Source organism: Melopsittacus undulatus, chromosome 3 (genome assembly GCF_012275295.1).
Source record: "Melopsittacus undulatus isolate bMelUnd1 chromosome 3, bMelUnd1.mat.Z, whole genome shotgun sequence".
In the NCBI taxonomy this organism is placed as follows: domain Eukaryota; kingdom Metazoa; phylum Chordata; class Aves; order Psittaciformes; family Psittaculidae; genus Melopsittacus; species Melopsittacus undulatus.
Window position 1 is genome coordinate 43,179,214 of NC_047529.1, and position 14,287 is coordinate 43,193,500.

The 14,287-nt window shown below is 41.0% G+C and overlaps 1 protein-coding gene across 1 annotated transcript in view; it reads right to left on the reverse strand.

Moving 5' to 3' along the window:
• Nucleotides 1-8,385: 8,385 nt before the first annotated feature.
• The window catches only part of COL9A1 (collagen type IX alpha 1 chain), a 63,620-nt gene continuing 57,718 nt past the window's right edge, over nt 8,386-14,287 (reverse strand). Inside the window, exons 34-38 of the mRNA XM_005153175.3 lie at nt 14,042-14,188; nt 12,991-13,045; nt 12,015-12,203; nt 9,844-9,921; nt 8,386-8,582 (exon numbers count right to left, since the gene is read on the reverse strand). Coding sequence (XP_005153232.1) covers nt 8,398-8,582; nt 9,844-9,921; nt 12,015-12,203; nt 12,991-13,045; nt 14,042-14,188 — 654 coding nt within the window. The 3' untranslated portion in view covers nt 8,386-8,397. The remainder of the gene's footprint in view (nt 8,583-9,843; nt 9,922-12,014; nt 12,204-12,990; nt 13,046-14,041; nt 14,189-14,287) is intronic.

Here is a 14,287-nt window from a genome sequence, read left to right on the forward strand (position 1 = left end):
ATGTCCCTTGAAGAGACTCCAGCACACCTTCTGAATCAGGTCTGCGTCATGCACCACCAACTCCACTTCCTAGATGTCAAAGAAGGAAATGAAGACATGTTTGTGATCTCTGTAATGCCACCCCTTCAGACTGACTGGAAAATTGTCAGGTGTAGTCATGAGAAGCATTGCTCCTGGCTGGATGTGGTCCCAGCAGAGGGCTGTGTGTTCACAGTGAGGCAGTCAAAAGAAGGAGCTTCACAAGCCTCTAATCTTACTGATGGCACAGTTTTTCTCTTCCTCCTGCAATAATAATGTACCAAAATAAGCTTGAGAGGAATGTGGAAACAGTAGAACACAAAACTCACAGGTCCTAATATCTGGTTGCAAAAAAATACTGGAGCTCAAGAGAAAGTTGGAGAAAATGCAAAACCCTATTGGAAAAGTGCTACAGAGAGCACGACTGTGTGCAGTTTGCAGACATCAGTAAATCCTGCAGGACCAGATGTCCGTGAAGAAGAAAACAACAAAGTGTAAGTCGAGTCCTGTAGGGCTCAAATGGTGGAGCAAAAGAAACGATGGAGGAAATTGATCACGCAGAGGCTAATTCTGAACAGGAAGAAGGAGGGTTGGTTAAAGTTTCATTCTTGATTATTAGGATTAGTCCTATGGAAGTTGGTACAGTACGATAAGAAGTGAAGGTGCTATTGCGAGAACATGGACACCTATAATCCAAAACCTCAGAAGTTCATACACAAGCACTACTGAGGGCTCTTGCCCCATCATCAGCCAGCCAGTCATTCTCTTCAATGTCAGGCAGAGAGGTGGTTTTGGTGACTTCATGCTTGTGCTGCCAGGGAAGTGTTTCCAAAGTGAAAGTGCCGAGTTCCACAGAAGCTGTAGTGAGACATGAATCTGGCTGACTCCTGGGTTTTGCTTAAAAACAGAAGTGACTGCTGGCTGTCTTTAAAAAAGAAAAAAAGAAAAAAAAATGAAGCACATTGTCATTTATTTTGAACAGAGTTCCCAGCACTTGCACCCAGGCCAGAGGAGCAAGATGAATGCAAGAGGTGATAGAGTTAACTGAGGTAGCTGGGGAGCAGGCTTTCAGGTAGGGTTTCAAAGAGGAAAAGCACACCTACTTGACACATTGGAGGGAAGAAGGTGCTTGCCAAAAGCAAAAATGTTTAACTAAACAGAGAAGGAAGGCTGAGAGTAAATCCGTGGGACAGGAAAGGGCAGCAGAAAGGACAGCAGGAAGTCAGCGGCTACCCTAAAACCATCTCCTGAAGGGAATCTGCCAGCTGTAAAATGCCCTGCAGCTGGGGACCCCTTGGAGTGGTTAGGGTACATTGTCTTTTCCTCAGGAGTATGGGGACAGACCAGTCAAAGCCCATGTGTGAACCACAGTCCTCACACCTTTCCTGCTCATCCCTTGGGAGGCAGTAACTGCCCCTTCTCTAGGCCAGCTTGTCCTCTGCTCTGCAGGTAGTGGGCACCCATCCCACCAGGACAAAGGTGCATTTGTAGCAAGCAGTCCTGCCTGTGCCTAGCTCAGACCACACTACTCCTGTTCCAGACCTCCTGTGCCCATAGTTTGCTCTGTGGTGTTGCTCACATTTACTGATCTGGTCCTCAGAGTGCCATAGCTGTGCTAACACTGGGAGCTGGTGAGGTGGCTTGAAACTGAATTCTTACCTGTCCTGAGGCACCTACTACTGTCCAGGCCACAGGTCTGCCAGCCCAGCCAGTGAAGCCATGGGCCTTGCACCAATGTGTGTATCTGTGTATATACACCAGCAGATGGACAGGCCCCACATACTGTTTTGCATTCAGTCAAATGAACTGCTGGTCAGGTATCTTGTATGAACATTTTTTCATCCATTTCATTTTCCTTCTCTAGTAATTCCAATAATGTAAAAATCTAAACTTTGGTTTTGTTGATTTTTGGGGTTTTTTTTACTTCATAAGTTAATTTTAAACTTCTTTTTCTGTGATAATATCAAAAGGGTGCTGCCTTGTGAAGAGTGTCCAAGTGACTGAGAGGTTTCCAAGCAGCCCCATCCTGGAAGGCTGTACATAAAGTATTGAGCCGCATTAAGGGGTATCTGTATATTTTGGGGCTTTTAGCTAGCAGAAACCCAGCATCTGGTATTTGCCAGGTGCAGTTACTGTATGTTAATTTACTTGAATTTATCAGAAAGTAGAACACTTTTTATATTTGAAGAAGTTTTATTTTTTCATCTATGTTTCTTACAGATGCCTTTTTCTTTTTATAGGCTCAAATCTAAAGATCTTTTTAAAATGTATTTGAACACTTTCAGTTGGTTTGCAGGTAACGTTGGTAATTATCTTGTGTTATTTTTTATTTTGCTAAAAGCCCACTTTAATTTTCTCGTGTGAGAAAACGGGTATTTTTTCCTAGGGGCTATCTCCATACCTTTTTAAAGATGCCATATTCTTCACTGGGTTAGACCAGAGTTAATCCCAGTTTAACTTCACATTGGCTTGCTCCTATTCTGTATCTTTAGAATGGAAAGGGGAATGTAGCTTGAAACGTGCTTCTGTGTTTCAGGCCGGGTTTCAGGCTTGGCCCCAGAAGTTTCTTTGCAGTTTCAGGCTGATGATGTCTTAGTTTTGGAGAAAGGGCCAGGGAGGGCAGAGAGGTGCTCATCTATCTTGCAATTTTCATTATCAGTTTTGTATCTGTTTTGATCAGTCTGTGCTGCAGTAAGTACCGCAAGGAGCTAAACACAAGGGATTGGGTTTTTTTTTGCAGTAGATGAGGTCTTTTTATGATTTGGGAATGCTTGTGTACAACAGGACTTTGAACTAAAGTATCTCAGACAATATGTTTTAAAGCTTTCCTAAAGGCTCTCTTAAGTTTTGTTCCAGTTCAGCGTCAGGCTGTTATATTTTATGGCAAGTTGCTTTATCACCAAGAAAGTGTTGGGATTTCCTTCAAACAGCTATGCACAGAACTACTCAGTTTTCCTGAAGGAGGTAATAAACTTGGTAAGAGGGAAACTTTCCTGAGGCTGCCGCATACCTCCTTTTGTCCACACGATGGAGTTCCACACGGCTTTTCGGTGTGAAGGCTAAAGCCCAGACTTAACTCACTTAGCAGCCCAGGAAATGACCCAGTGCCTGTAGCCTCTCAGCACATGTCAGTGTTTCTGATTTTGGTTTTGAGCCTGATCTTTTTTCTTTGTTAAAATCCGCTTGTTTTTGCATGGTGGTATTTACAGAAACACCACATTTCTTGGGTAGTTATTTTCAGGTTACATTTTATTTGTGTTTTTTATATATACCTGTTATGGAAGAATACACAGTAGTGGACACCTTGCTTTCAGGCATCATTTATGTCCCCTGTCATGAGGTTTGTCTCTAGGGGAGCAGAGAGCCTGCTATGGTTAATAACAATTATAATAGCACACTCTGTGTGGTCCAGTAGCAGTGCAGCCTGGTGAGATATTTTAAGAAACATTTTTTTTTTGTCTTAAACTGGATTTGGTTTCAATGCTAAAAGAGCACTGTGATACAGAAACAGGATCGATTGTATCATCCCTCCTTCCTTTGTGTTTTATGATTGTGGGTTATGGTGGATGTTAGATATGCACAGCTTTGATAAATAAGTGTATTTTTTAAATTAATGTGTATTCACACACAATATTTTGGCGCTGCTTTTTTTTCACACGGGTGAAATACTGTTCTTCATGTCAGTGTGCACTCAGTTATTTTCTTCTTTCTTTAAAAGGTTTATATGAAAGTCTTGTAAAAACCCCATGGGCTAAACAACCATTTTATAAACTTGTTTCTCCAAATACACTATGTAAAGCCAGCCCCTAATTTTGCCTTTCACCAATGCACTAGAACCGCTGCTCTAACATGACATATTAGAACATGATAAGTATCTTGGAAATCAAACCAGTGCTGGTTTGGGGATTTTTAATCATATTTTTGTCAGATTCTGGCTATTCTGAATAATACAAATTTTCCTTGAAACTTCTTGTGTCCACTACAAGTAGACTGTACTGGATGGATCTTTAAATCCGTCTCTATGTACATGAGTGTAGGCCACAGAGAACAAGTTTAGCCATGATTTCTCCATGGTTGGTGTTTAAGTGGAAAACTCAGGCTTCTCAATACCTTAAGGAAATGTGGGTTTCAAATATTAATTGCTAAGAAACATCACAGAGTGTAGACCAAACTAAGTTTGTAGCTGAAAACAATGTAGTCTACATGTCTTTTAGCAGTTTTATCTCAGTTGGGTGTTCTAGAAACATGAATGCATTTAATTACTTACTGCTGTTTCATTGTAAATATATTCTGTCTCCAGTCAGTATGTTTCAAGGGTTTTCAATGACATGCCTTATTTTACTGTTTTCTTTCATTTCTGAATGGTTTGCAGCTATCACTGAATGAATCACAGAATGTGCCAACTGGTTGCTCTCCTTCATTATATTTCTGGTTTGCAACATTTAAGTTTCAGTTCAATGGAAATGTATTAAGTGGATAGAAAATAGCCTTTTACATTATTATGTGGCTGTTTATATGTGAAATAGGATTCTGGGTGGAAATGGAAATGTTTCACGTATTTTGCTGTGTCAGAAATGACAACCTTTCCTGTCAAATCATGAGAGGGAGGATGCAACTGCAAACGAGAGAAAGGAGAGGCACAAAGCCACTGCAGCAAGCCTTGGGGAGCCTTCAGTGCCAGGGCTGCAAGCCTGGCAAGTGTATGTATGTAGCACAGTGCAATTAAACCTCCAGAATTAGGACACAGAATTAGGTGACAGAAATCGTGACAGGTAAAGTGATTTTTCAGTAGTCTTTTGTTCACAACATCTCACAGCATTCTATGATGTTGAACCAGAAAAGGATAAGAACAAGATTTACTCAGGACTCCACCAAGATTCCAGGAGCATCTGGTTAGAATGGATGGCCCACTGCCAGTGGATTGTGAAACCTCTCAGTCTCTCTGCTTGTGCCTTCTAAATATATTTATTGAAACTAGTGCTACCTTTTTTCATATTGTTGTTACACGTTTCTTTTACATCCAGAATCCTGTTTTCCAAATCTTTATTTACTTGAATGTGCTGTTACTAAAAATTCAGTTTCTCCTTTTTTTTGTGTATGGCTTACCTTTCTTCAGATAACCTTCACAGGATTTGGCATTTGTAAATACTTGGTTAATCAACATGTCCCATAATAACTTATAATGGGCCCGAGGATTTCTTTTCAGTTCTGTATTTTAAGTTAAAACTTGTGAGTCAGCTTGAAGGCAGAAAATCTGTCACAGTCTTAAGCTATCCACTTACTTACATAGATGCTGCATTGAAATGACCCTCAGTGTTGAATTTGTTTGATTGTAATAATTCTCATTTGGTTTTTACATATGAATGTTTTCTCTGCTATGTGAATTTTTTTCCAATGTGCCATTTTATGCGTTTTTTCAAACTATATTTTTTGAAGCACTTCACATTTGTATTTAAATATTGGGGGGGGGGGGTTGCTTCTTTTGATTCATTAACTAACCCCTAACCCTAATGCATTACATATGGGAAATAATATTTTTATTCTGTTATCAGGGGGGTTGTTTTGTTTTTAACAGTTTTACACACTTTATAATCAAAATAAAAGTTTGCTGGTGAAACTACAGTTTGTCGTTACCATGAACAATTTATGTTTGCATTACATAATGGGTATGTTTGAGGGCTGTGTCGTAAGTCAGTAAAAACTGACCTAATACTAAAACTTTAGAGAACACCTTTATGTGTGAACAAGCCAATCACCATGTATGCAGTTGTCTGGATTTGTTTCTTAAGAAGGAAATTCTTTGCAGTCATCTATTGTAGTGTTAATGTAGGAGATGTTGGTTATGAGAGAGTTTAGCCAAACTGCAGATGATAGAAAACGTTGCTGTCCCAAGGATTGCCCAGAGTCCCTGGGAAGGATGGTGCATTTCTTTATGCCTGTTTTCTTCCTGTCTTTCGCCTGAAATTCAGTCAGTGCTGCTTCTGTGGAACTAAGAGAGCAGTAGACACTTGTAGATAAGACTTTGTTGTAAAGATCCATCTTCTTTTAGATTTTATCCTTTAAAATACTGGGCTGTACTAGGGACATTAAGAGCTTATCAGCATTAACCCCATTTAACTTGTTCTCAAAAGTCTCCAATAAATGTGAACATACACTTTCTTTTAGTAGGCAGCTTTATCAGACATTTTCCTTCCAAATGATCTCTACTCAGGCATTTTCTGTCAACACATGAGGTGCCAGCGACAAGGCTCTTAAATACAGCTACAGTCTGGTTAATGCTAATCTATTATGTTATTCAATAATTCCTTTTGGAGTATATATTATACCAGTACCTTTCTTTTTTACTGTTATATGCAAAATGCATAGCTCAGTTTACCTGGTTATTGCTTTATATCCTCACATGGCTTACAAGTCAGTTATTTTGAACACAGACAATTATTTGTCTGTCAGATGGATTTTTTTTCTTTTCCTCTATTTTATCCCAGGCACAGCTACAGGTTGGGCAGAGAAGAGATTCAGAGCAGCCCTGCAGAGAAGGACCTGGGGGTGTTGGTTGATGAGAAAATGAACATGAGCCGGCTTCAGTGTGCGCTTGCAGGCCAGAAAGCCAACCATATCCTGGGCTGCATCAAAAGGAGAGTGACCAGCAGGTCAAAGGAGGTGATCCCGCCCCTCTATTCTGCTCTCGTGAGACCTCACTTGGAGTATTGTGTGCAGTTCTGGTGTCCTCAACATAAAAAGGACATGGAACTGTTAGAACAAGTCCAGAGGAGGGCCACGAGGATGATCAGGGGACTGGAGCACCTCCTGTATGAAGACAGGCTGAGAAAGTTGGGGCTGTTCAGCCTGGAGAAGAGAAGGCTGCGTGGAGACCTCATAGCAGCCTTCCAGTATCTGAAGGGGGCCTATAGGGATGCTGGGGAGGGACTCTTCATTAGGGACTGTACTGGTAGGACAAGGGGTAACGGGTTGAAACTTAAACAGCAGAGGTTTAGATTGGATCTAAGGAAGAAATTCTTTACTGTTCGGGTGGTGAGGCACTGGAATGGGTTGCCCAGCGAGGTTGTGAGTGCTCCATCCATGGTAGTGTTCAAGGCCAGGTTGGACAGAGCCTTAGGTGACATGGTTTAGCATGTGATGTGTCCCTGCCCATGGCAGGGGGGTTGGAACTCAATGATCTTAAGGTCCTTTCCAACCGTAACTATTCCATGATTCTATGATTAATGGCTAGGAAAAAAATTAAGGCTTAAAGCAAGTGTGCCAAAGATTGCATTTGAAAACCAGGATGACTAAGAGCAAACTGAAAGGTTGTGTTGCTGTCTTTGAGAAACATTTCAGAGAAGGTAAAATCAAAACCACAGATATTTTAATTCAAACAGACAGAAAATACCCACAGTGCACATTATCCTCTAAAACCTAAGTTTATCTGAAAAAGGCAACTTGGGACGTCTAAGGGCTGTCTTCTAGCTGTTCTTTTTATTGGTACTGCATGTAACCATACATACAAAAATATATGGGGTTAAAATATTCTTCATTTGTTGTTTGAACAACCATAAATCTTACTTCAAAGTATGTAATCTCTACTATAAAACTTTCATATTTCTGGGGCTTTGAATTCCCTTGGCAGTGGCTACCAGCCTTTGATTTTAATTTCACAGAGAAGGAGACAAGTTGGAATAGACTTCATATGAAATTATGAATGCAACACAAACTGGAGTAGAAAATTAAGAGGGTATTTCACATGGCTTATTCATGAGAACCCACTGACTGTACCTTCAGTTTTACAGCATAAAAGGTCTCAGGGGTGGCAGGTTTTCATAAGAACAGCCTCCCAGCTGTGCTTCTGCAACTGAAGAGCTGAAGGAGTCTTAGCAATCACGTACAGCACATCTATACACTGAAATGACTGTCCCTGAAGTGATGCAATTTGCCTGGGAGGTCTCTGGAGTTTATTTTATAGGCAGAAAAGAATAGGTACAACTGGAGTAAATAAACTGTTCCTTTTTTATTTGATGGCTGAAGACACATTATTTCACTGTACAACATACATAGGAATTAAGTAAGGGTGGAAGGGAAATCACAGAAACTCTTTATTAAAAAAAAAAAATAAAATTAAAATAGAGAAATGCCTCTTAAACACCCCAAAGGAGAAAGAGCCAGAGGCACCACCTGTATTTCTGTAAGCACCATTGTTTCAGCTTGTGTTGCTAAGTACACCTTTAGAAAGAATGTACAACCACTCTATTAAAAATGCCTTGCAGAAACCTTGATTGAACACTTTTCCTTGTTTGTATTTCTCCTTCATTCCTTATTTTTTTCCTCAGCTGTTTGTGCAGGAAGTAAATGGATGCTGACACTTCTGGCACGTGTGTTGCCCATTCACGGCCCTTTCATGTTCTTACCAGCTCTCTGTCCAGCCTCTATTCTGCAAGACGATGGCTCACAGTAGCCAGGAGGCCCAGGAGGGCCAGGAGGACCAGGAACCCCAGGCTGACCAGCCACCCCAGGAGGACCTCTTTCACCATCATGGCCATCACTGCCATAGCTGGGTTTGCCTGGTTCACCTGGAAAAGTGGATGCAGGTCTAAAAATTGGCATCATATGACACTGCTTGGTATTCATGTCGCTTTACTGAACATGTAGGAAGTAGCAGTAGGAAGATGGGCTTTTCACTGCTCTCAGTGGATTCCCCAGCAGGCTGCCTACTTAGAGGGATAGTTTCTCTAACAGACAACCAGGCTGTGTTTACACACCTACAGCGATGAAGTTTCTGTCCCAGTCCTCTCCAGTTACACTGGTGCATATCTGCTGCTATAAAAAGCTGTCAATGGTTCTGATTGCAGCACTGCTGCAGACTCCTATGCTGGTGTGGTGTATGAAGGTGCAGATGCTACTCACTACTTCAGAGTTATATTAACAGGCATTATGGTAACAGGCATTATGTTAACAGGCATTATCAATTATTTTTATTCTCCACCCAGCTGTGTTCGGGAAGAGATATATAGAGTCAAACTGCTGAGTACTAAGGTGTATTTTGTCTCTTCCTTGAAGGCATGAAAGTAAAACTACAGTGATTTTAGTAAGCCTCTCCTAGTGATGAATTTCTAAAGAAAACAACTGTGAGTTTCACAGAGGTCCTGGCTATCAGTATATACTAAAGTTTTTTCTTTTATTATTTTCTTTTTTGCAAAGAGAACATATTTTGGTAGGTTTTGTCCATATATACACACAAAAATCTGCTGTAGAGAGACTCATAGAAATAACGTTTCCTTTCATTCACTGGCCACTAGGGGCCGGTTGTGCTGCATTTATCAGCAAGAATCTGTCCTGGGCCCCTGTTGTATAACACTGCAATTAATGACCATAAAAATAAAGGAGTGAAGGTCCTAAATTATGAAGATGTTGAAGACTGCAGAGGCTGCTAGGGACATAACCTGTGGCCTTTTTGCTTTACGGTTTTATTTATGTGTATCTATATGTGTGTGTGTGTGTGTGCACGCATGTGTGTATACTATATCTATTTACATTAAAAAGAGGCATTTCTTTTACATGGGGGGGTGTATGTGTGATTGCCTTGTTTACTTTTTTTCTTAATGCGTTGTAGACATTTTCCTTATCTTTCTACACTGAGATAACTGGGATGGTGGCTCCTTAGTAAAAGAGCTTTTAATTCTGACTTGTGAATACATCATTACCTATGAAGTACTGTTATTTGGAAGTGTGTTGCTTAATGGACACCTTTTATCTTTTCAAGGCAGCTTAAGGGATCAGTTCTGAACAAATGTTTACTACATTTCTTCTTTAACCTCACCCTCTTATACTTACCTGCAAGACCTCTTGCTCCAGGGTAACCTTTTGGTCCTCTGCCTGGAAGTCCTCTTTCTCCTCTTTCTCCTGGTTCACCTAAAGCAAATTCATGAGACATTACTTACAGCCTGCTTGGAGTATTACTTTCAGTAAGTACATTCTCAGAGGTGAGCAGGTAATATGCAGAGAATTCAGGTGGGTATATTTGTTCTTAGCATTTTCAAATGATGTCCTGACCCATGTTCTTCTAAGATGTTTGGAATTTGTTTGGGGATTTTTCCCCCCTTTTGAGTTATACTCAGAAGTAGATATGTTGGATGGGAAAAAGAAAAAACAAAACACCTGGGGCTGGACAATAAGTACCACACAAAATATGCCATAGCCTATATAACAGAAATAAACCGAAGTTATGGAACTTTGGCTTTTTTGGAATACAGACTGAGGTTACAGGCTGAGGGCTTTTGTAAGAACACATGAACAGAACTATTTTCAGCTCCTAACACTTTGGAATAGTGTTTACTGCTGGTTATCCCAAACCAATTTCTTGTTTCTGTTTCTGCCCTACTTCACTACCCCAGATTGCTTATTGAGGTCACTGTTATCTTCTTCCTTGAGCTACTTCTGTTTGACTCTGTTGCTGATGCTGTCAAAAATCACTTTACCTTTGTATCTTCTGCTCTAACTCATGGTAACACATTCTTGCGTTTCTATCTCCTCTAAACCATGCTCAACATCCTCCTCCTTTTCCCTTTTGTCACATCTTAGGTACCCTTTTCTTCTCATTCTGACCTCAGGCAACTCCACGAATGGATGAGGAAGGTCAGCTCATCTCATTGTCCTCTGTGGAACTCTGGTAACCCAGGAATACAGAGTGAAGCACAGATTTTGTTCAGGTTGCCTGACACGCTTTTCAGAATGCCTACCACTGGGATAGTTCTTGCACAAGAGAGCATTCACCACTTGTATCTGTAATTGTTTCAAGGCTTACTGTAAGGTAACTTGGAGTTTGATGACAATTATGATAGGAAACAGGACATCTTGCTTATCTGGGTTTTTTTTATGCTCTGCAGATCTTTTAGTTTTAACATGGCGCAGCCTGTTGTGTGCTGAATCTAATTCAGCATATCTGATCACCTTTGTATCTCCATTTTTTGTTGCTTCTGTGAATACAGATGCCATTATATTAAATGAAAATAGTAACAGAGCTCCAGCAACAAAGCTGTTAAGGTTGGCTTTGTTTGCATTCTGTTCCTTCTCTCAAAGATTTTACTTTCAAATAAAGCTCAAGACAAAAGTAACACTCAAATCCAGTGACAGTCCAGCTCTGTGCAGAAATACAGTTTTTAAATAAAGCCTTCCTTCAGGAAAACAAATCAAATTGACTGCTGAATAGAAACTTACACGTACATAGTGGCCATAAAACATTGCAGAAAATTCTCCTCTCTAATCCTTTGGAGGAGCATAAAGCCTCTCAGGCAGGAACAAAAGACATTAATTTACATCAAAGATTTTTTTTTTTGGTAAGTCAATTTTACTGTGGATTTGTTTTTTCCAAAGAATCAATAGATTGTGGTACATGATGGAATGATGTTAAATTGCTCAAGTATTATACCCAAATAAGAGGCAGATTGTTATCAGTTGCTTGTAATGTGAGAAACTGGATAGACTTAAGAGATTAGTGACTGAATCTGTTTATGTTAGCTTTTGGGACCCCAAGTCTTGCAGAAGTGAGGGTCACAACCAGACTGAGTGGAGGGAAGAGAAAATTACTGCCGGAACTTTTCAGCATGAGAAAAGGAAGAACCTCCGATGTCCCTGAGAGGGAAAATTACAATTAGGAATGTGACTCAGCTGTTTCCTTCTAGTCCAAGGCAGGTGCTCCTCCTGTCTCCTGCCAAACAACTGATTTGATGACAATAGAAATTTCTAAACAAGCCTTGCTGAGGCCAGGCCAATGTGCCCTTTAATCACTGGGACAATGGAGACAACAGTTATAGAAACAGCTTCAGTTCCTAGCAAAAAGACCCAGGATCTTTTTGCACTTCACAGTGTACAATGTGCATTGACAACCTGTAAACCAAAAGAAAAGCAAGAAAAAAGCAAAACAAAACCAAACAAACCCAACCTCCTCCCCAACCCCACCAACCAGGAACAATCAACAAATGAAGGTCAGTTATAGAATTTCTTACCTTTAGGACCTTTACGACCAATCTCACCCGGGGGACCTTTAAGTCCAGGCAAGCCACGGGGACCAAGCTGCCCTGGGAAGCCATTTTCACCAGCAGGTCCTGGAGCACCCGGTGGCCCTGGTCTGCCAGGAAGACCTGGAGCACCAAATTCTGGCCTCCTAAGACTGGCTGCCAGCTGAGCTAGTTGTTCTGCAATGAATAGGAGGACAGAATTAAACAGTTAGTGTACCTGGCTGTTCTCATGTTCACTGAAGAACAAGGTGTATTCTCCGCCATGGAAACTGAGAGATTACAGCACAGCACCTTCCTTATAGACAATCCTATTTACAAAGTTTGTCACGTGTAAGATGTGCTTAGTACTACCAGTGGCAAACTGCGCAGGCACACTGTGTGTGCTTACAGGGCAGCATAAATTTTTAAACTCAGCAAATCCCATGCAACCAGCTGTAATAGAAGAACTCCCAATTTCTATGTATGTCAAGAGCTAAGCAAATATAATTAAGGTTTTTGAACATCTGCCTTTTGCTTTCATTTTATGGTATGTTATCTCCAGAAAACCCCTCTCTGAACATAGTTTTGCACATTGTGATAAACTGCTAGTGTTTGTGTGAGTACAAATGGCCATGCTTTCAGTGAAGCTGTGTATTTTTTTATATATAAATATAGCAAGTGATTTGTAAACAAAATACATGTATTTCTTAAAAACATATCTGTGGCCTGGTTGCTACAGTAATGATAGTGTGGAATCAACAGGTAGTTCAGTAGGCTGCAAAACATATATAAGTAAGGGACTTGTTTCTCATATTCTCTCATGTTGTGTCCACATTCACATGTGAGAAGATTTTCTGCCAGATACCCTGCTGAGGCCATGCTCTTTTTTCTGGGTAAGAGTGGGAAAATCGTGGTTGCCTCCATAGCAGTAGATTATCCTGATTTAAATGCACAAGAAACATCAAATAATGTTCAGCATATTTACCTTGCATGACTCTCAGGCAAACCTGCTTAATGTGCTGATCAGTTGGTTCTTTCCCCTAGGATTAAGAAAATAAGAGTTTAGGACTTCTTGTCACAGTAAATTCTGTAAGTGTGCCTGATGCAAAAATTGCTATCCAGTTGTCATGGTTTAACTCCATCCAGCAACTAACCCTCAATAGCCCAGATGGGGAACAGAATCAGAGAGTAAAAGTGAGAAAACTTAAGGGTTGAGCTAAAACCAGTTTTTATCATTAATGTCATGAATTGTAAGGAAAAGCGGGGAGGAAGGGGGTAACAAAGAGAGAAAAATAAAACCCAAGGAAGACAAGTGATGCAAATGAAAAGAATTGCTCACCACCAATTGACTGATGCCCAGTAAGTCTCTGAGCAGTGGCCCCCTGCCAACCTTCCCTGTATTACTGCTGAGCATGACATCGTATGATATGGGATGTCTCTTTGGTCCGTTGGGGTCAGCTGTCCCAGATGCGTCCCCTCCCAACTTGTGCACCCCCATCAACCTTGCTGATAGGATGAGGTGAGGAGCAGAAAAGGCCTTGACTCTGCCTAAGCACTGCTCAGCAATAGCTAAAACATCCTTCTGTTATAAACACTATTTCCAGCACAAATCCAAAACCATAGGCCTGTATCAGCTACTTTATCCCAGCCAAACTCAGTACACCAGCCAATAAGAGGTGTTCCAGTTCCTGCAAGTGCAACTGTTCCAGCTGAAGTCAATTTTGACTAGCAAGGTAGATACTTTGTGTGATACACCATGTATCAAACATGGTTTCATGCACCCTACAGGAATAGGGCCATCATGAAAAAATTAGAACTGAACTGAAAACTGAGGAGCCAAGGACCTAACTGTATACAGCCCTAGGATTTCTCTGGTGTACAAATGTGTCTGCTAAGGTCTGTTATGAGGTAGTGTCTTTCAAACTCCTGTGGCTCTTGGGTTTTCCGTGTTTACGCATCTCCTAATGTAAAAAACAAAGTGGTGTGAGTGACAGCTAGTGTTCAATCAATACCAATTACATAAAAACAGTACTTACAGCTGGCCCTTGGCTGCCAGGCAGACCTGGGGCACCCTGTTCACCCTGTAGGCCTCGTGGTCCAGGTGAGCCTCGTGGCCCTTCCATGCCAGGCAGTCCCCGACTTCCCTCAGGCCCCCGGGAACCAGGCTCTCCAGGATTACCAACCTGACAATGGACGAGAGACATTTCAATGGAACACTCTACTAGTGTTAGACTCATTCTAACACATCAAAGTGGTGACAGGAGGTATTCACTTTTTAACTG